The sequence below is a fragment of the Accipiter gentilis genome, chromosome 1 (genome assembly GCF_929443795.1).
Source record: "Accipiter gentilis chromosome 1, bAccGen1.1, whole genome shotgun sequence".
NCBI lineage: Eukaryota > Metazoa > Chordata > Aves > Accipitriformes > Accipitridae > Astur > Astur gentilis.
This window is the reverse complement of record NC_064880.1, coordinates 16801481-16823178: the sequence shown is the minus strand read 5'-3', so window position 1 is coordinate 16823178 and position 21698 is coordinate 16801481. Positions and strand designations below refer to the sequence as shown.

General features: G+C 46.7%; 1 protein-coding gene across 3 annotated transcripts; it reads right to left on the bottom strand.

Annotated features, from left to right (window-relative positions):
* Window positions 1-261: 261 nt before the first annotated feature.
* LANCL1 (LanC like glutathione S-transferase 1) lies at window positions 262-21340 on the bottom strand. Of its 3 annotated transcripts, none has more exons than XM_049812576.1 (9): window positions 21232-21340; window positions 20842-20959; window positions 11870-12077; window positions 7780-7915; window positions 7301-7447; window positions 5172-5354; window positions 4579-4755; window positions 4221-4293; window positions 262-4069 (listed from the first exon to the last, which is right to left on the bottom strand). In XM_049812576.1, exons 1-9 carry the CDS (start codon window positions 21313-21315, stop codon window positions 4053-4055), a joined length of 1143 nt encoding a protein of 380 aa, XP_049668533.1. In that variant the 5' UTR covers window positions 21316-21340; the 3' UTR covers window positions 262-4052. The 3 variants fall into 3 exon arrangements, with proteins under 3 accessions (XP_049668533.1, XP_049668525.1, XP_049668517.1); XM_049812568.1 differs by having other exon boundaries at window positions 264-3302; XM_049812560.1 differs by lacking the exons at window positions 262-4069; window positions 4221-4293 and having other exon boundaries at window positions 4305-4755.
* Between the last annotated feature and the right edge of the window lie 358 nt (window positions 21341-21698).

Genomic DNA, 21698 nt, shown 5'->3' with positions numbered 1-21698 from the left:
GCAGGAATGGGAAATGAAGTAAGCTGGGCAGAGGCAGCAATAACGTATTTGTCCTCTTGCCCTGTCCCTATGTCACTTCTTTCATAGCTGAGGCTGTCAGCTCTTGAGAGCTGAAACCACAACAGCTTCTTGGGGGAGATGCACGCCTACAGGTGGTGTTTGGTTAACAGTATTGGTGACATTTTTCATCTTATGGATCACACTGGTACCACAGGAGGTGAACACAAACCGAGCCAGATGGCAATGCATTCAAAATATGTTTTTACTTATTTCTTGGGAGTGTAAGGCACTTGATTTTTTAAAATAGAACACTGCCATGGACAAACATAACCATCATCAAGAACTAAGTATTAAGCATCTACACTTCTGATAAAGTCCCTCTTGGGTAGCTTGTTGAAGCAGGAGCAGTTGTGTGTTTTCAGGCTTCGTCTTGCTCCCGCACCCTCCACTTGGCATAAAGATGGGTGGAAAAGGGCAGCACCACACTGCTGTACGAGAAAGGAAGGGCAACCAGAGAAACTCTGCGCTATGCTGCTTTCCCATCCCAATGGCTGGAACCCCTCTCTGACGAGCTTTACCACAAACCTTAATAGAAAGGAAAATTGTAGAGGACCAGGCTGTATAGGACCTCAAGCAACCTAATTTATGCTTGTGCTGGAGGGCACATACCATTCCTGATAGGCTGGTCTTAAAGCCTCTGGTGCTAGACAGTCACAGGCTCCCCGAGGCAGCCTGTACCTCCTTCCACTGGGGAGGAGGTGCTTTTTTGGGAGGATCCACATCCTCTTTCTGGTGGCCAGTGGCGCACACAGGTGTATTTTGATGCAATTAGGACTAACCTACAGGGCTGTGGTCTCCAATGGAAGCCACAGCAGGGAGGATGCGGGGCCTTGGACAGAGACAGCACTGCAAAAGGATGTCCTGGGAGAAAAGCATAGCCTGCAAATGAAAGCACAGGACTGGCCTTGACAGATTGGAGACAGGGAAAAATGCGTGAAATACTCTTTAACACTCAGGGTGGGTGGGAGGCCAATGAGCCTCCAGAAGCCACCAGAGTGGCTGTTGTGGTGTATCTTGATCTCTTCAGACATGAATCCTGGTCACAAAGCAGGGGATAAAAATAACCCAAAGGTTGTTCATTTCAGCATTTTTAATAAACAGTGCTTCACTCAACAGTTGTACACCAGGCCCTGACGATCCCCTAATCAGTGTACAAACCCTGGGATGTGATGCTGCCATGACATCAGGCTGCATGAACCATCTCCTTTACAGAAGCAGTGCCTGGGAGAAACCCAGGCTGAGAGCAGTGTCCCTATGCTGCCATCACACCAGCCAAGCTGGGAGGTAACTTAGAGCAGGTCTCATACTACAGGATCCCACCTCCAAACTGTTTGATTAGCCAAATCCCACTCTCAAGGCTGTTTCTCCTTTCCAGTCACCTCCCTGTGTTACTTAGGCCCCGTGAATGATAGGGATTGACAACCGCCGAGTCTGCAGGAGCTTGAGGCTTCTGACAGGGATGCTCAGCCCAAAGCAGATGAGCTTCTCTGTGCTTCAGGCTGTCTTCTGATGAACTTCCAGAAACATGTGATGGCAGCAGGAGGCTGAGCTTTCAGGAAACAGGCAGCCTTCCAGGAATGGTTTCTACTCTTTGCTGGAGCAGCCTATCCAGGAAGTTCTTGAGGGTCTGCCTTTGCTACTGGGACTAGGCTGCCTTGTGTTCAGGCACATGTGAGCTAGCTGTGTTAGTGTGCCAGGTTTGGTCCTCCTCCTTCACTATCGCTGGTGCAGGAGTGTGCCGGCTTGGAGGTTGGCCGCACTGCCCTGCAGCTGGTTGCCTGCTCTTAGGTGGCCAGAGGCACTCGGCAACTGGGCCTTTAAAAAATTAAAACCCACACCTACTCTTGTGCAGGCTGAGGAGCTGCCCTGAAACAGCACAAAGCGGTATGGCTGCATCAGTAACTCTCACTGTGCTCAGTGTTTTAGCTCATGCCCAGTACCAAGAAAGTGGTTTACAGGGTCAGGTCCCTAATTGCTGCAAATTAGTGTAGCATCAGCTAAGGATGGAAAAGCAGATTTACCCCTTGCAAGTATCAGGTCTGCTTGACAGGTCAAAGCTATTTAACCTAGGGCAGATTTTCCAGTTGGGTAGATGTGTGGTTGCATATCAAAATACAACAAGCAGTAACAAGGCAAACAAGTGACTCAAATTATCCAGGTTCAGGAAAGCTTATAAAACAAAGCATGTAAACAACATCCATACAGGTAATAGGTTAAACACTGACAGAACTCAGTAGAATACACTTCTTTTCCCATGCTGCTGCTGGTGGGCCTGGCACCACCTAACACCTATAATATTCATACACAATTTTAAATAAAGACTGCAAAATAAACTTTCTAAGCTAAACAGAAGAGACCACACCAACAAGCATGCTTAGCTCGCTTTTAGATTGGAGTTTTCTATTAGATGATCAATGGACTTTTGCAAAGTTTAGCATAAGATGGCAAATAAGCACAAAAGCGAGTGGATTATTTGTCTGTCACTGGAAAAAATGCACAAAAGAGCTGTACATAGCCATTGCTGTTAAAGCAGACAGGTGGAAAATTCAGGACAAGGTTTTAGCCTGTCAGTTCCAGCTGTGCCACTTGTAATCTGACATTAAAGAAACTTATATAAAGACTCCACAGTCCATCACATTCACTTTGTGTGGAGCAGCCCAGCTACTGAACTGCCTACTCCCTGGGTGTTCAGAAAGAAAACACTTAAAAACAACTTGCTGGGCAATAGTCTCAGTTTTTCATCTTTTGTTTTCCAAAGACAACTAAATTCCTGCAATTACTTGTCAGAACAAAACAACCAAACCAAACCAATCAACCAAACAAACAATCAAAAATTAAATGGCCTAAGTTACATTTAATAGAAAACTTTCTCCCAGGAAATGGGATACACAAAATAGCAAAACTCTATAGCCAACAAAATACTGTACATTTTCTCCCCGCTCCCACCTGCAGCCCTGCATTTTTAAGAGACACCAGCAAAACCTGCATTCTGTCTTTTAAATTGAAACAATGCAATGAGATGACCAGAAAACTTAGCATGCCCTCAGGAGGATGGATTTACATTCAGTTAGGTGAACAAATATGAGTTCGGAAGAAGGAAAAAGCAGCTTCGAACTGCTTTTGTAAGTGTGGAAGGATTCAGGCAGGAAATTGCCAAGCTCAGATTTAGAGTTCAAATGCGGGGAACTTGGCCTTCGTTGGCACCAGCAGGTCAGCAAGAAAGTAAATTGTTCCAGCCATTCCTGAGGATAAGAAAATACAATGTGTTTCAGAGAGATTCTCTTTGGGCACCCATTTTATCAATGATCCAGGGGGTGAATAGTCATGAAGAGAGAAGAAAAGTAAACATTTTCAGAAGGACCTAAATAATTTCCGAGGTCTGAACCCAGGTTTCCCAAGCAACTTAGGTACTTCAGTGGGGAAAGCATTCTGAAGTTAATCAAACGTTGAAAAGCACCTGGGAAAACACGATGGGTTGTCCCCCCTCCAGCTCCCTCCCTTCTGCTTTACCTGTTCAGAGGTTTAACAATCTGAATATCTTTGCAAAACTCTGGACCCTGTGACATTGTTGTCTGAGGTCCTCACTGAAGTAACTGTTCTTGTTCCTTGGCCTGCAGCAAAACTAGGGAGATTTACGTTAGCTGAGGAACAGGATCTTTCAGCAATACCTGCTGATGGCAGATTTTGGGGGAGCCGTTAGCAGGAGCCACAAAGTGCCGCAGGAGCCACAAAGTGCCACAGGAGCCAACAAACCCTACGAAAACAGCCGCATCTGTTCCTCACTCACCTTTGGAACAGAACTGGAAAGCCCATGCAGGACTTTAATCCTTAAAAATGCACAGGAAAGAAACTGCCTGAGAAGCCAGAATACAAATTACCATAAGGTAGACTTTGGCCTGTACCCATTGAAGAATTCCATTGAGACCTGTGTGCAGAATCTGTGCAGGAGGCCCAAGGAGGACAAGAAGCTCCAGCTAAGACATTAGCCTGTACTACAAGAAGACTGCTTCTGGGAAAGGATAGAAACAATTAATACAATTTCCTTCCCATCCTCTAGACTGAGTTTTGCAAAGACTTCAGTGGAGTGGGTATTTGGTTTTCTTTGGTCCTGGACTGGCTCAGATCCAGGAGCAAAATACAAGCCTAGAGATGGAGGTTACCTTCAAAGAGAGAGAATGGCGTGTCTGGAGTGCGGCACCCATGTTGGCCATAGCTTAAACACCACTCTGCAAACTGAGAAAAGAGGAACAAAAAGTGTTCAAATTTTGTTAAAGACAGATCTTAAAAAAAATACCACCCTCGTCCTCACATTATCCCTTGCAGAGCAAGGCTTCTTCAGGATATTCCGTCTGTACAGGCTGTCAGACAGTGACTGCACTGCTGAAGGACTATTTTGGTGGAGCTGGTCAGATCTAGCTGCATCTCTGCCACACTAGAAATTGGGTTGCAAAGGCAAAGGTGGTGATATAAAAGGCAGAAATGAATACTCCCCTCTTCCATCCTCACAGAGGCTCTTACCTTGCAGGCCCTGTACAGGTATTTCATGTTCTGAGTAAGGCTGTACAGTGCTAGGAAGCTGTAAGCATTGCCAGCTGTCCCATGGCACAGCCCGTAGCCTTTCTTCAGTAACCCATACTGCCAGATCACTTCTGCACACTGCAGGGCATCATTTAGGTACTGCTGTTCCCCAAAGACCTGTAGAGACAAGAAATATTCCCTCTTGCTGAGATGATTTCCTCCACACAAAAAGCATCCCTGTGTGAGTGGGGAGGCTTGGGTTAATTAGTTTCTCTCCTACCAAAGTCTTAATGCTGTGACTTTGCTGTCTACTTTAAAGGAAGATGATTTTGGTATGATGAATGGGGCTGTATGACCATTACTTCACACAACTAGTTGTCACCATCAGTCACCTGCAACAGGACACCCCACACAGCTGATAGGTATTTTCAGAAAGAATTTTTTTAAAAGACTGATTTCCGTATCAGTCAGTGGTCCCTGTGGGGTGATTCCATTCCATCCTACTCTCAGGGAGGGAGGGTCTCAACAGTCTTCTCCATGATGAAGTTCCACATTTAGGGGTCCCCAAAGAGTTTCTGCAAGATTTCTGGTACCTTGTAGGCCTGGACAAGCATGTAGATAACACCTGGTGCCCCATGGCACCAGTGGACGAGTAGGTCTCTGGTGTCATTGATGCATGGAGGGTAATTGCCAGATGGGAACTTGAGCTGGCAGACGTAGTCCACGCTGGATTTGACTGTGCTGTGCAGTTTTACTTGGCTCATTCCAAGGCCAGGCTAAGAGACAGAAAGTGTTAAATCAGGGAGGATTACCATTCTGTCTGTCCGTAAGAGGCCCAAGATTTGCCTGAAAGACAGAAACAACTATGGCTATTTACCCACTTGCTCCTTGTAAATGAAGTAACTTCTGTGGTCCAGGCTTTCACACATCACAAATACCCACTTGGTCCCAGGCTGCTCTGCCCTTTGCCAGGGACCTACTTCCAGTCATACCCTTGCATTCCCAGAAACAAAGACTGTCCTTAAGCGTGTCACCTGGCCTTCTAAGCAAGAGAGCTTGCTGCTCCTTTTCCTGAAGATGCATAGGAATAGTTTCAGGTACCCAGAGTTGGGGTAGAGAGATAAACTGTCTAAAATCAATATTAAGGATGAATACCAGGAATGATTCCTAGCACCTAGAGCATCTCAGCTCTCAGCTGCTGGGCCAGCCCAGCTGGCAGGCTGTGATGCTGCATTTTCACAGATGTTTCTGGGTAACTGCAAGCGGGTGGCTTCACCGCTGACCTCAGATGGAAGCAAGGGAGTAGCTTCAGTGTCCTCTTCCAATGACACTGCCCCATATGAAATCTGTGCCATTCTAATTTCCCACAGCAGAGTGCAATAAGCACTCTCATCTAAGGATCACACTGTTCCCAGGTTGATAGGGTGAAAATTAAAAATCAATACTTGTGCTGTAAAACCATTAGAGATAAAAGTCCAATGTCCTCCTCCATATTTGCCTTGTTTGCTTCCCTCAAGGCTCTTTGTGCATCATGCTTGGCTGATCCAGGCTCCTCGTACTTCATACAGCAGAGAAGCATGAAGCTCATGCAGTATTTTAGGGGAGTCTTACACTTAAAATTGTTTAAAACATCAGCCTGGGAACAAGCTCAGGGACTCTGCAAATTTGTGCTCAGAGCACACTGCTGTCTCCCCTGCTCCCAACTAGCCGTTATGTGCTCCTGGGGAATAATCACCTCGCATCCTCTTCTTGCCAAATCTCCTTCTGCTTTAAAACCACCAACCACTCTTTCCTCTCTGAGTTCCATAGGGGGGTTGTATTCACAGGAACTCCGCTTATCCTGTGTATGGGCTTGAACTTTGAGGGTCCTGAAGGAAAGCTCAAATACTTGAAAACTGGTGGCTGCTTTTCCACCTGCTGTGAGAGCTAGTTGTAGTAAAAGATATCACCTATTTTTATGAACATTGCTATGTTAAAATAATTTGCGTTACTCAGTGGGTGCCCTTAATGCTTTGAAAGTGCAATGTTCTTAAGAGCTTAAGCACTGTAAATTTAGTCACAAAGTGACTGACATAGGGGAATTATCACCGTCATTTCAGAGCCAGGGAACGGAATATTCCCAGAGCTCCAGTGAGTTGTGCAAAATCGTGAGAAAGACAGCATCAAAGCAAAGGGGCGCTGCAGCTCCCAGCCTCTTGTCTTGCCCTGCCTGCTTCAGGCACTACAGAACTCAGCTGCTTTATCAAAGTAAAAAGTCCCACCTCCTTCACAATTAGATATAAACCCTGATTTAGAAACAAAGGCATTTCCCATTTTCCTACTATGAATGATCTCTTTCACCATGCTTTTCTTACAGAGATTCTCACTCTGTAACAATCTGAGATTGCTTCAAGTAACCACCTCAAAAAATGCAGGAAGTCCACACATACCAACAAATGGGAATACTTTGTAAGCAATTAACACAAGAGGGGGAAGCTCAGACCCAGCTTACCTACAGGCCTCCATTATGTGAAACAGATCTCCATGGAGGTGGGAAATTCAATCTCAAGAGACTTGGGGAAAACCTTTAGAAATGGGGATGTATCATCAGACACAGGACTAAGTCTACCACCCAAGGGATCTTGCCCAGTTTGACATCACCAAGCACCAACTCAAATGCTCCTCCTTGTTCAAAGAAATGTGAAACAGCTGCTAAAGGCCCTTCCGCTCCAGTGCCTCTTACCTGCATGAGATAGTAGTAAATCCCAGCCAAACCATGGGCTGCTCCTACATAGTACTCCTGGTACCACTCATACATCAGTGGGCTTTTTGCTGTAAAGTTCCTCCTTTTGGCCAAGCTCTCTCCTGAGGCTACAACTGCTTCACAGACCTGTGGATGGGAACAGATGTGGGTGAGGGAAATGCTGCTGTTTTGGACACAGCACAGTGAGTATCCTGCCACAGAACAAAAGAGCTGGTTTTCTGCCCAAGCAGAGGGAGGGGTGTGGGTGAGGGAGTGAAATGCCAATTCAGTACTGCCTATGGATTTAAATGGGTGGTGGGGTGTGGTGCTTTGTCCCTTTGGAAGAAAAGCAGCAGGGGTACCATGATGTGGTTTCTCCCTTGTTGCCAGAGCTCTCTACATCTAGCATTTATTTGTATCTGCCCAAAGATGAGCTACATGGGAAGAGACAGCTAACAAATCAGCAGAAGCCACAGTACCTGCTGAATGTGACTTTGAGGGATCTTTTCCTCTCCGAAGTGCTTGTTCACAAATATTAGTGCATAGAGATAGCCCATGCGCCCATACAACAGTTCATCTGGCACTCGTGGATCAAGCTTGTGTAGATGGAGCAAACTACAAAGAAAAATTCACATGGGGGAGATTAGAGGACACTCAAAGCCATGTAACCAAGCAGTGAGACTAGAGCTCAAAAACATGGTTTGTTCCTTCATGCTGCCCGTGCCCTAGGAGATAGATGTCAGGCCAGTTTCTGCATCTCAGCCTTCCAGCTATGGAAGTTGCAGAATCCCACCTTCCCCTCTGCTTTTTGTTTGGCTTATTCCTTTAGTCTGCTCAGCTCTTCACAATGCGGTCGTACTATGTGCTTGTTTTTGAGAGCACCAGCTCTGGGAAACCTACTTGTGGGGAAACTTGGACTATGGGAAATGGTCAGCATAAAGTTGCTGACTGCTCAGGAAAGGCTGCCCACCATTACCTCTCTGTGATGCCATTGGCAAGGCAGACCCTCTGCCAAAAATGACTATTTTCAAACTAAACTGGTATCTGTTTAATTTGGCTGCTCAAGGAATGCTAGGAAGGCAAACTGGTGCTGATGGTATGTGGAAAAATCTCACCCTTTAAGATCAGAAGTCATGACAGAAAAGCCCCTTTCTCTCCATGCCTGCAAGTGGCCAGGGCTACACTGTCAGTGGAGAAAGAGGTGCCTCCATGAGCTAAAAGCCTAGGTAAGAGGTGGGGAAAAGAGGCTGGAAATGTTGTTTAACATCAAGCTGCTGTGGCACATTTAAGAAATTATCAGCAGAGCGTGAGTGCTGTGGGCTGTCTGTGGTGCAACCCCACACTGAGGACAGCTTGGCTGGCACCAGGCTTTAGCCCACAAGTGCAGAGCAAGAGGTCTGCTGGAGTCAGGTATTTTCTTTGCCATTTTTCTTATTATCGTGTTGCAAAGTTGATGATATTCCTGTAGTACTAACAGAGACTGACAGCTCCTCACACTGGTGCTTTGTAGCCCAATTCACTCTTGGTGCAATTTTTCCTTTGTTTTGCCTCTCATCACACTTCCAACAAGGCTGGATGTCCTTCCCTGTCCGAGCAGCAGGCAGGGATGTGACTAGTTTTGGTTTTATTTTTTTGTTCACCCCTGAGACAGCAATCTGAAAAATGCCATCACTTTTAAAATACCAACCTAAGTGGCTTCAAGGCTGTTTCCTCAGCTGCTTCCTTCTGTGGCTTCAACAGGGAGAGGGCTAAGAAACCAGCCAGGAGAGCTGTGTGTGTGCAGGGCTTCCCTGTCACAGCAGTGTGAGGAGCAGAAAAGGTGCCTTGGCAGCCTTTGCTCCTGGGCAGAACAATGTGTTGCAAAAGAAAGAAGCAACCAAATGTCCAGGGTACCCTCGGAGCAGAGAGAGGATGGTGGGCTGTGACTCCCCATGGCAGAAAACTTTCCCTTGGCATTGCACTAAAAGTGAGCAGGGATACTGAAGGCAAAAGGAGAAAGCAGTGTCTCAAGGTGGATTAGCCCTGTCTCCTCATGTGCCACTCGAGATGTGCATTGCTCCATGGGGGAGATTTGTCGCAGATTAAACCCAAGCAACAGACTTACATCCAAGACTACGAGTAAGCATGTGTCCCTCTCTCAGCTGTGTGGGCTGAAAGGAAAGCCCTGCTGCTTCCTCATGTCCCCTGTCCCCAGGGCCAAGGAAGGCAGACTAAAAGGAGGGTTTCCAAGGAGGAAATGGACTCTTTTTCCAGACGGACTCTGCCCAGCAGCAGGCTGGCCAGAAGAGATGCTGGCTGGTGATATTGTTCAGCTCAGATGTCAGGGAAATGTCAGGTGCAAAAGAAAGAATGGATGGGCAGATAAACAGTAGTACCCACAGTAGGGATTTTCTGAGGTCTGGATGTGAAATCTTCTTTTCCTGGGGAAATCTGGAGCAGCTGGAGCTACTATTCTTGCTCCTTATGCATTACCGCATCTACCTCTAGCTGCTTTCCCAGTCAGGATAATCAGGGGAGGAAGCCTGCCAGCAGTTTCTGTTGTTTTGAAATGTGGGGCAGGGCTGCATGGCATACATGCAGCAAGAGATGCCTGGGATGCTGCTGGACTGACTGCATGCAGAATGCATTTCTTGGGCACGAGGGGGTAAATCAAGGTCCCTGAAAGGAAGAACCACTCCTGCTCACATATCAGCCTATTACTTCAACTGTCAAAAATCAGCAGTTTCTGGATAGAGGGAAAGCAAGGCAGCTGTAGAGCAAGATGGGATTTTTCTATGCCACTGGCTCTAAAAGCAAACCTTTGACCTTCTGAATTGGTGGGAGATGGAGGGAAAAGAGGACTCCTAGAACACAGCTCAGATTTTCACAAGCTCTTGGAAAATGGGCTGCCCTGAAATGTTAGTCTCTCCAGAGCATAAAAGCACATTTGTTGGTCATGAGCTCATTTAGGCAAGAGCAAGGAGCTAAGAAAAAGCAAGCTTTGGTCTCTTCTACTGCAAGTAAAAGCTGGCTGATGGATTGTCTCCTCAGGCTCTGTAAAGATGAGGTGCTTTATAAGACAGAGAACAAAATGGACAAGAGGCCTTCCTTCTCCACAGCTGTAACAGAAGTGCTCTTCCTATGCACTTGCACTGCACAACTTAGAAACTGTTTTGCAACTAAACAGCACACTCAAAATCCATTTAAGAGTTTTGATTAAGGGAGCTATTTCTCAAAGAAATAATCTCTTTTTAAAGATAGCATGGTCAGGCTAACTACTCTGGGAATTGGTGGCAGAGTAAGGACAGTGTAACCGTTCCTTCCAGAAAGCCACATTTTTCTTTTTTTCCTCCTCTCAGATATATGAAGAAACCAATTTCCAAGGCTCTGCCTTTATTATACCATTAGATGGCACTGCAGAATAAATCATGAGTTTCCATTCTGCCACAAAACTGTAGGCAGAACAGGAGGGATACCGGGAGGGGAGAGCTACAGCAAGAAGACATGAATTAGGGATTTTTCACAACTTAGGGCTTATGCATTGACCACAACTGGCCAGATAGTTCCCTTTTTGTTAGCAAATATATTAATCATAGTGAGATTCACCACTGACCAGTATTAAGCAAAACCTAAACCACAGATTATTTCAAGAATAAAGAAGAGTTCTGTCCTCAGACTGACAGTATCCACATAACCCAGAAGCTATTCTTAGTTTAGAGAGTGGGAACTTGGTGTCCAAACCATACAGGCACCTCTGATTCCCACCCATGGCTTTTTAAATTAACATTGTGCATCACTTGCTGATGGCTGTTTAAGGGCAGTCAGTGTTGTTCTGAAGTGTCAGGGGGTTTGTTTTGGTTTTGTGCTGACCATGCGTAAATGGAAACTCTTTACAGGGCTGTTTCTCACCTTCTCAAAACTGATCTCCCTTAAGCAAGAAAAGCTTGCAACTGCATCTCCTTAACTTTTTTCCTTCCTCTGCCACATGCTGATCTAACTGTAGGACTGCTTATTTGTCCTTTTCTTAAGTACCCAACAAAAATACATTTGAAAACAGTTGAGGAAAGGCAGGAAATAGAAATAAATGAATCATAACCAGCTGCATTCAGCAGTTGAAAGGGATGCTGTCAATCTCAGGTTTAAGTCAAAGTCAACTAACAAATAGCAAGTGGAAGTGAGTGACAAAATTAATCTAATAATCCTACCACATTTCTCCTTTTCATCAAAATGCCCGTAAAGCTAAATTTAAAGGTTCTGAAAAAATACCAAACCTCACCTTCTGGGTTTTTTAAATTTTGGCATTTTTTTTCTTCTGTGTTTACTGGAATTATTTTTAAGATATCAATACCAGCTGAACAATATCCTTGCTCCCCGGACTGCAGGCTGCCAGGCAAGCATGTTTGTCCTTAAGCCAGCTCTTTCCCCAGGGCAGAATAAATTTGTGCTGCCTTGCTAAGTTACTGAATTCTCTCTCACATAAGACTGCAACAAAATGTATTCAGGCTTGGTGGAGAGTGCCTGGTACAAGCCCAGACCAGCTCTATTAGCAAGTAGAACGTTAGGTCAAAGATGTAACCAAGTGTTTTTTACCGAGTGACGCAGTCTTCTGACTGCTTCTGGTTCTGCAGTTTGTGGTAGACAACAGCAGCCACTGCCAGGGGCCCGGCATCTCCACACAAGAAAGTGATGGATCGTCTTGTCAGACAGCTCAGGCTCTTCTTCACATACTCGTGGGCCACCTGAAGATAGGCTGGGTCTCCATACACATCATACAGGTGCAAATACAGCAAAGCAATACCTGCAAAAGGAACATAAAGGTTGTACCCACCTGAAAAGTTTACCCTTCCCACTATGTGCCCTGGCTGTTTTAATGAATGTAAAAGCCTGGCCCTCAGCCTTGTCTAGCGCATAAGCCTTCTAGACAGGCTTCTCAGGCACATCCAGGGGCATAAACCATAGCTGCAGCAGCCACAGCTTCTTTTCCTGCTTTGTGACCTCCTTGTACTTGATGCTGCGTGCAACTGGACTGCAGGTCAAGACAAACAGCAGTGTCTGACCCAGGAGGTCCTGGAGGACTGCAGAACTTTTGATACACAGGTTACATACAATTTTAATAGAGAGAAGCAAAAGATGAGACCTAGACAAACCAACCTAAAATCTATCAACTGTACCTGGGACTGTTGCTAAAACAGTAGAGGAAAAAAAAAAAATCATCTTTGGGCAAGATGGTACTTGTGGCAGAGCAGTGTGGAGTTGTTACCCTATCTCAATTATTTTTTCCCATGCCAGGAGGTAAAGGGCTGCGTCACTTAGCTTGGATTAGATTTTTAAAAAAGTGACACATCATCAGCACTGAGAAGCAGCATCCTCGAGACATCCTACTTGTCTCTCTCTTTTTTTTTTTCCCCCCCGTTCCCTCCCACTGGGAAGCACCAGCAAGATTACTACAGCTCCCCGGACATCATCTGGTGCTGAGCAGGTCCCAAGCCTTACACCAAGGACCGGTGTGTCCTAGAAAAGAAAGGGGCTGCCTCACTGCATCACATGATTCATGAGATCAGCTGTTGTCTGAAACATAAACAGCTACCTGGAATGCTGGAAAAGGCTGCATGGTCCTCCCTGAAGGTTTTCAGTGGGCTAGCCAGCTACAGAAACAACTCTGCTACTGAGAACTCACATCAATTGCTGTCCTTTGCCTCTGTCTGCCCTGTCTTCATCCAGCATTTGAAGCTTTTAGTAGGTAACCGAGGAGTCCTCAGTATGTCTGTGTCTGAAAGGTCTGCCACATTTGGACCATCCTTCTGATCTGGAAGGCATCCTCAAACATGCACTGAAGAAAGCTACTGGCCTCCATCACTTTGAGAGAGGCTTGCTTCTTCCCTTACCGGTAACCATTTCTAAGAAGACTCAAACCTAAATTAATAAAGCCAATCTCTGCAGATTTTGATGTGGTAAGGTGAAGGGGGCAAGCATGCTGCAAAATTGCTTTCCATGGTACTGAGGACAATTTTAAATTTAGATCGTTTTCTCATTTTGCATGGGTAATCTCCAAAGCTTCGTGCTACACACAGTTCAATTCCACATGTATATTAAGGGCAAATTTCCATTTCCTCCTGAAGCTAATAACCTTGTCCTCTCTCTAAGCAGTTCAGTGTTAGTATTTCCAGAGAGAGCTCAGATGTACGGTGCCATCACTTACCTCTATAAGGATGTGGATATGAAGCCGTTCTTTAAAGGGGAACACTCCTCTTCTAGATAGCAAATGTCAAGTCACTCTCCTTGATTTATTTAGCACCTAGTACAGCTAGACTTTAACAAGTGTATTGGGCTTGCGTGGTAAGGTTTTGGTAGCAGGGGGGTTACAGGGGTGGCTTCTGTGAGAAGCTGCTAGAAGCTTCCCCTATGTCCGACAGAGCCAATGCCAGCCAGCTCAAAGATGGACTCACTGCTGGCGAAGGCCGAGCCCATCAGTGACAGTGGTAGCACCTCTGGGATAACATATTTAAGAAGGGGGAAAAAAGTTGCTGCAGCACAGAAACTGCAGCCAGAGAGAGGAATGAGAACATATAAGAGAAACAACCCTGCAGACACCAAGGTCAATGAGGAAGGAGGTGGAAGAGGTGCTCCAGGCGCCAGAACAGAGATTCCCCTGCAGCCCATGGTGAAGACCATGGTGAGGCAGGCTGTCCCCCTGCAGCCCAGGGAGGTCTATGGTGGAGCAGATATTCACCTGCAGCCCATGGAGGACCCCATGCCAGAGCAGGCAGATGCCTGAAGGAGGCTGTGACCCCATGGGAAGCCCGTGCTGGAGCAGGCTCCTGGCAGGACCTGTGGCCCCACAGCCAGAGGAGCCCACGGAGCAGGTTTTCTGGCAGGACTTGTGACCGTGCAGGGGACCCATGCTGGAGCAGTGTGCTCCTGAAGGACTGCACACCATGGAAGGGACCCGTGCTACAGCAGTTCACGAAGGACTGCAGCCCATGGGAAGGACCCACATTGGAGAAGTTTGTGGAGGACTGTCTCCCATGGGAGGGACCCCACGCTGGAGCAGGGGAAGAGTGTGAGGAGTCCTCCCCCCGAGGAGGAAGGAGTGGCAGAGACAATGTGTGATGAACTGACCACAACTCCCATTCCCCATCCCCCTGTGCCGCTGGGGAGGGGGCTAGGTAGAGAATTTGGGAGTGAAGCTGTGCCTGGGAAGAAGGGAGGGGTGGGCAGAAGGTGTTTTAAGATTTGGTTTTATTTCTTATTACCCTACTCTGGTTTGATTGGCAATAAATTAAGTTAATTTTCCCTAGGTCAAGTCTGTTTTGCCCATGATGGTAATTGGTTGAGTGATCTCCCCCTGTCCTTATCTTGACCCATGAGCCTTTTGTTATATTTTCTCTCCCCTGTCCAGTTGAGGAGGGGGAGTGATAGAGTGGTTTTGGTGGGCACCTGGCACCCAGCCAGGGTCAACCCACCACAATAGGCCTGATAGCTATCTGAGCACAACTTGCACTCTTGACTTACCTGCTTTAATATACAACTTTTTTCTTTGTAAGTAGTTTCTACTCCCACTGCCATCATACCCTCCTAATTATGACATAACTACCATGCTAAGACCACTGCTCGGATTGAATTCTTAGAAAGCAAATGTCTCACCATTGTTTTCCTCCGACTTCTTTGCCTCTCCTCTCTTAAAACATTTCTTGCCCCCTTTCCTCCAGGCCCAAGCATCTTCGGAAAAGACTCCAAAAAACCATTGACCTATACTAAATGATGGAAGGTGTGAGTTGCTTCCCCAAATAATTCATTTTTCCTTTTTCTTTAAAACCCGAAGGCCCTACAAACTGAATCTAAAGCCAATTTTCTCAACTCTTTCCTCAAGGAATTCATACTCTCAAGCTGATCAGTCAAGGTTACAATGCAGTGCTGCCTTCAGCATGCTGCTCGCTCTGTTGCTATCTGAGAGCCCAAAAGTAGGGAAGGCCAGCAGAGAGGGGCAGGCCCATGCATAAAGAGGCAATGTTTACAGATGTATGTAGAGGGATACAAAATGCAGCCACCTGGGTGGGGAATATTCTATATTGACCTGAGTGCCAAGATGTAGACAGCACATTTCAGAGGCATTGCAGTTTGGAGACAAGAGAGTTTCCACCTAATGAACTTGGCTCAGCTAGGCAGTGTTGCTCTGCAGAAGCTACTCCACAGCTCTGCCTCACTCCCTCTCCAATATCTTCCTTACCCCAACTGACTAGGTAGGGTTTGCCAACTGACTGGGTGTTTGTTTGGCATGCTTTAAGTGCTATACAAACCTGGCATCATCAGTCAAATGGGGCTAGGTAAGCAGTGGGTCTGCTCCATTTCTGTGTGCCCTGGAGGTCTGTGTTCAGTGTCCCAGTTGGAAATGTGACATATTTTTGTGACCTCTGAGACTCCTGGTTGTTTCTAGCAGAACTGCCACGCAGTGACTGCCTGTGGCCTGCTACTGCCAAAGATGTATGGGCTTTGTTCTGTTTATTGGTTGCTATTCAACCTTCTTCTCTGTAGTTTCTCCAGACTTCAAAGTTTTTTGCTCCTTGCAGTGTAACACCTGCTGCATAGCCACATGTGATGAAGAATGCATCAGACATCACTTGATGGTGCAGGACTGCAGTGAACGTATGTGCTACCGACAGGATATCCTTTAGCAGGGCTCTGATGACCAAAACTGCCATCTCTAATGTGTGAGAAGCCAAAACACTGGAGTGTTAATGCCTGAGATGCTTGCTTGCTGCAGGGAGGCAAAAATCAATTCTGCATGTCTCTCACAAAGCCTGTTTATTTAACACCTTCAGTAGGGCAGTAAACAACATCTCCCTCCTCTTGCCATCCTGTATAAACAGTATATTGTAGATGCAGAGGGGTGCTTTGCATTAGAGATTTCTTTTGAGCAGGGCAGAGGAAGAGACTTAAATGTACGTAGTAGAAATGGAATTCTTTACACCAGCTGCACCAACTGGCTAGAGCTAATGGCCCTGACTTTAGCAACCATTGCTTTCAACAGAGCATACATCACTGGATATACCAGAAAAGTTCTTGCCTGAGAGCTAAAGCACTGCAGTAGGCTGAAAGAATATCTCATCCATACGACCATTCTGTTGATCAAGGAGAAGCAGAGCTGTGCCTCAACTTCCCTGCGAGTTTAGGCTTGTTCTTTATGTTGGATTGCACTACCATTGCAAACAGTTCTGCTGGTGGGAGAACAGCAGTAGTGAGACAAAGCTTCTCCTTCATGCTGTACAGAGTGGATAAAAGTGAGAGGAAGCACTACTCCACTGCAGTCCCCTTGCTGACAGCACCAGCAGGGACGCCCATTAGATTGTTCTGAACGTGCCTCCTTGTCCACCAGAAGCTGAGCTGCAATGTGGTCCTTTCACAACGGACGTCAGGTTGCCGCAAGAGATTCTTCACCTAATTTGGACCAGTTCCAAACCTGCCATCTACAATAATAAAGAGCTCAGAGATCTCACGTTGACCTGGGGAAGTCAGCCAGCACACTCAAAGCAGGATGTCAAACACAGAGGGAAGAAGCAGAAACCTAACTCTGCACATAGTGACGAAGCCTGGTTGTTTCTAGTGAGAAACCTCATGTCATTTTAAGGAGTCAGACATAGAGTAAAAGTTACAGACGGGGTACCATAGCTTTACTGCCCAGCTCAAAGGATAAAAAGCATCTTTTCTGGTGCAGATGCATGGGATGTTATCTTGCAGTCATAAATGCATGCCAAAGCCATGCTGAATGGGGCAGTGAGACATCTTCTCCAGACGGCTGTATCACTCCATCTTCAGAACTGTCTGCGCACAGGTGCATTTTACTACAGCTTGCAGCTTGCCTTCCTAGTGCATTATGGGGCATTTCTCAGGACACCTCAGCTTCTCCAGCCTTACTTTTTATAAGAGAAGCTTTCCCCCTCAAAAAAACACCAACAACCCAAACAAAAAACCGAGCCCAGGCCAAACCAAAACTACCCATTAACCCATTACAGATCTTACAACAGGTTAGGTTAGAAGGGATCTGTGGAGGTGATCTGATCCAACCCTCTAAAAGTAAGGCCAACTTCAAATTTACATCCCATTGCTCTGAGCCTTGTCCAGTCAAATACTGACTATCTCCAAGAACAGAGATTTCACAAAAACTAGCCACCAAGCACTTGGCAGGAATGTGATTTATGTGGATGACACAAGGCATTCTATTCTCTCTCATCAAATGCAGTCTCACTGCCTCTTATTCTGTAGGGATTATCCGAGGATTTCTGTTTTTCTGAACCAAACTTTCTTAAGGAGATGCAAGTTCTCTGGCTTCTCAGGTTAAAACTAAGATATTGCACTAAAGTGAATGAAAGGTGTTTTTCCAGAAGCTTTCTTGAACTGGTATGGTCAGAGTTTCTACCCATTCTTAAATGGCTTTCCTTTTATCTGGTGTGTCTTTTGAAGTGTCATTTCAAAAGGCAACTCAGCCCTGCTCCTCACCTCTACTTGCCAACAGGCCAGCCAAAAGCTGTGGGTGGGGCAGGCCAGTTGGACTCAATGGTCTGTTTCAGAGGCCCTTGAGCTCTGAAATCCATGACTATGACATTGCTAGAGAAGGGAATGCTCACATGGGAAACAAATTCCAAAGGCATTGCCATAATGTGGAGGAAGGGGAATCTCTCCCTTATATACAGTTTCAGGTGGCAGATCACCTCATCATCTTGGAAGGACACAAGAGTCGAGCAGGCACTGGACTCGGGAGCTTCCTAGCTTCTGCAGTCAGCTAAGAAGTGACAGGAGTGAAGTCAGTCTCCTTCCATTCCCTTTCCATCATCTATGCTCCCAATTGAGGTAGTCTTTGGAGCAAGGCCTCGTGTACTATGAGAAATACCAACACACATGTACATATTCTTCAGCATCCTCGTCCTAATCTATTTGAAAATGGATGAGGCAGTTGTACTTCTGCCAGGATTTGAACTGCTTCTGATTCAGAATTAGCTTACGGCAGTTTACCTTCCCTCAGTCACTTTGATAACCAGTGAAACTAACACTTTGATACCAGTGAAACAGATTAAGACCACAAAAACTCTTACAGCAGTCTAGCTAAACTGATTAAAAGACAAAACAGAACACAACAGCCAAGTCTGGTCTATACCCAGGCATGTACCAGGTGTTGCCTATGGGACCCTGATCTCTATGGGGAACTGAAAGAAACTGTAACAAGCCAATTCAAATGTGTTTTGAGGGCATTCAGCTGTGTGCTGGATAATCATGATCCAAAGTGTTTTCACTGCCTCTGAGCTGAAAATACAGGTCCTTCCCTCCCTCTGCTCCAACTCCACATGCCAAGAAGCTGTGGCTTCCCTGGCACAAATGCAGGCCAGGGGAACAGGGCTCTGTCAAGTGTGTTGGGAAAGAAACAGGCACCGAAGTAAAATGCCAGCATATGTTGTATATGGATGTAATGTAGTACACTCAAGTATGTTACATTTCACGCTGAGTTTGCGCCCAGAGAACCACATTTCAAATCTCTCTTATTAGCGGCCACAGGAGTGCGGGTTGATTTCAGACTGCTGGCCAATGATTTACATGAGAAGATACTCAACAAGCCTTTTCTACATAAGCAATTACAGGGAAAAGCTGCTGTCTTGGCCAAATTAATTTTCTCTCTGGAAACCGGCACTGAATAAATTAATATAGCTAGGATTAGAAAAGAAGGGAGGGTGACAAAGATGCAGTGTAATATCTGCAAACTTCACTTCCCCGTCCGTGACCTGCAGGAAATCTGTCCATGGTTTTTTTTTCTAATCCTATTAGCCAAGGTGAGAAGGTTGTGTGCCCAATGAGGAATAATTCCTAGGAGGAAAAGAGATGAATCCCTCTTGAGAAACTCCCTTCCAAATAAAAAAAGCTGAAATGCTACCAGAACTCTCAACCCGTGTTTCACAACTGCAGTCACTTTCCAACATGAAGCTCATTAAGGCCACCCTAAGGAAAGGGAACATGGTCTCTGGGGAAAGGTGTTTACCTTCTCACAGATTTCTGGAGTACTCCTAACATCAGCTAATTGTCCCCCTGCTTTATCTCCTGAATTATTTTGGCCAGAGGTAGACTCTACCATTATGCTAAGTAGCACCCTCATGACTGGAGACCATTTTTAAGTATGGAGTGCTTTTCATCTGAGGGGACCTCAGAGCAGGGTCACACAGACTGGAAGACTGAACCTGTCTCCCAAGGTGAAATCAGCCAGCACTGAACAAAAATGCATAAATTCACAAGCAGCAGCAGCAGCAGAGTGCTGCCAGGCAGCAACTGAAGAAATCAATGTTCTCCCATGCTGGAATTTAATACTGGCATCCTAGTATTTCTTATGAACTGCTCTAGAGTGCTCTCAGTGCTGGTCTACCTTACTAAAATTTTCAACCAGGCATTTCTGGCATTGCTGTCATCAAATTGCGATGTTAGTTTAGCACCAACACTATGAACATCATTCTCCCAAGCAAACTATTGGCATTGAGTTCCACAGCATCGAAGCACAAGCCAGCCACACCCGAATTACAATGCAGAAAGCTGCCATTTAGGATGGCAGTGTATTGCCAAAAAAAAAAAAAAAAAAAAAAAAAGCAGCAGCAAAAAATCTTGCAGCAAGCATAAGATTAATTGCAACTACCCCAGGGTCCCTCCCTAGAGCCTGGCACAGTGCAGAAGGCAGGAAAGCTGACAAAGCACACAGCAGTAGCCAAGGATGAGATGGCAGAGAGAGGTGAGTCCTCCTGGCTCCAGTGGGTAGGAATAGGGAGGGGAAGGCAGGGCATGCTCCCAAGGAAGGAAAACCAAGTTGAAAATGCAGAACAGGAGAAAGACAAGCTCCTGGAAGCTTTGCACACAAGAGTTAGTGTGAGGAAGGCTTCCATCCTTCCTTATACTCACATTTGCATTTCTGCTCCTTCCAGCAGGTACTGGAGCAGAACTAGCCCTGGCTAAGTGGAGGGGCACTACCTGGGGAACAGGAATGGAGCAACCTGCCAATCAGACAATGTCATAAGATAAAATTCAACCCAAACAGAAAAGATGGACATTATCTTAGGCTGTAAGCTCACCACTGCCATATGCAAGGACTCCTCGCAGGTACATGACCCACCACGCGCATCTGCCTACTTCACGGAGCACTGGTTTACTTGTTGCCATCCCCACCATGGCCAGATTTGGAAGCAGTCCCTTCGGAGGCTCCCATGTTTGCTCTCAAGCAGGTGCTGGCCTTCTCTGTTGCAAAAGTTTGGCACTATTAACCAAGAGAAGACGCAATCCCGCCCTGCAATACTACCGTCTTCCCTCTGCAGCTTGAAACCTGCTCGAAAAATGAGGAGTGCTGAGAATGACAGCCCCTTGTTTTAATGGATTAAAAATGGATTGAAAAATTGATTAAAACATGCAGAAGCAGCAATGTTCTTGCCACGGATGTACTGTGATTGTTCAAACAGACAGAAAATCTCACGGTCTGCCTTGGCCTGACCTAGAAGTCCGCTCCAGAGAGCTCCTGCTCCATCCCATCCGATCGGCCATCCTACCTGCCCAGCCAGTGTACGTGGTGCAGTCCTGCGGGTCAGCAGACTTGAGGCCCCTCTCCATCTGTTGAAGTAGCTCCCTGATTTTGTTATTTAGCCGCTGCGTGAATTCAGGGGTCAGCTGCGGAGGGGAAAAAAAACCCCGAAACACTAAACTTGAAGGAAAGATCAGCAGGCAGAGGGGTTCTTGGTAAGCTGGAGGTACCCAGAGGGAGCACAACCAGGAAACCGTATGGTTTTAACCTGAGAGGTCTCTGCTAGAAACCCTTGGGTACCTCAGGGCCAGGCTGGGCTCCTGGCTGCTTAGCTTGGCTTCGCGGCCGAGGCGGGAGCGGGGCCTTCCTGGGGATGGGCCCGCTCCCGCCCCGGCCGCCTCACTCCGCTCCCACTCACCCTCCCGGCGGCATCAAAATAGCCGGTGGCCAAAGACTTGTCGTAGTCCGCATAGGGGTTAGGAAGAGCCCGCTGCGCCATCATGGTGCCGCCGTCCCCGCTCCGCCCAGCTGCGATCCGCCCCCACTCCGCCCCGGAAGGGACCGGGTGTCGGTGTAAGTCCCTCCGCCGCTTCTTTTTCCTTCGCGTCGCCGCTCTGGGGTGCTGGCTCGGATCGTGCTGTGCGGCTTCAGGGGCTCTGTGGGGTCTGGGGAGCCCTGTGGGGCGTTAAAGGCCCCTTGCTGCTGGCTCCGTAGGGTTTAGAGGCTCTTTTAGGCTGGTGCTGTGGAGTTGAGGGAGCACTTTAGGATTTAGGGGCCCCTTGCATCTGGCCCTGTGGGGTTTGGAGGCCCCACTTTTCTTTTTTTTTTTTCAGACCCCGTGGGATTTAGGGAGTCCTGTGGGGTTTAGGGGCCCACTGCAGCTGG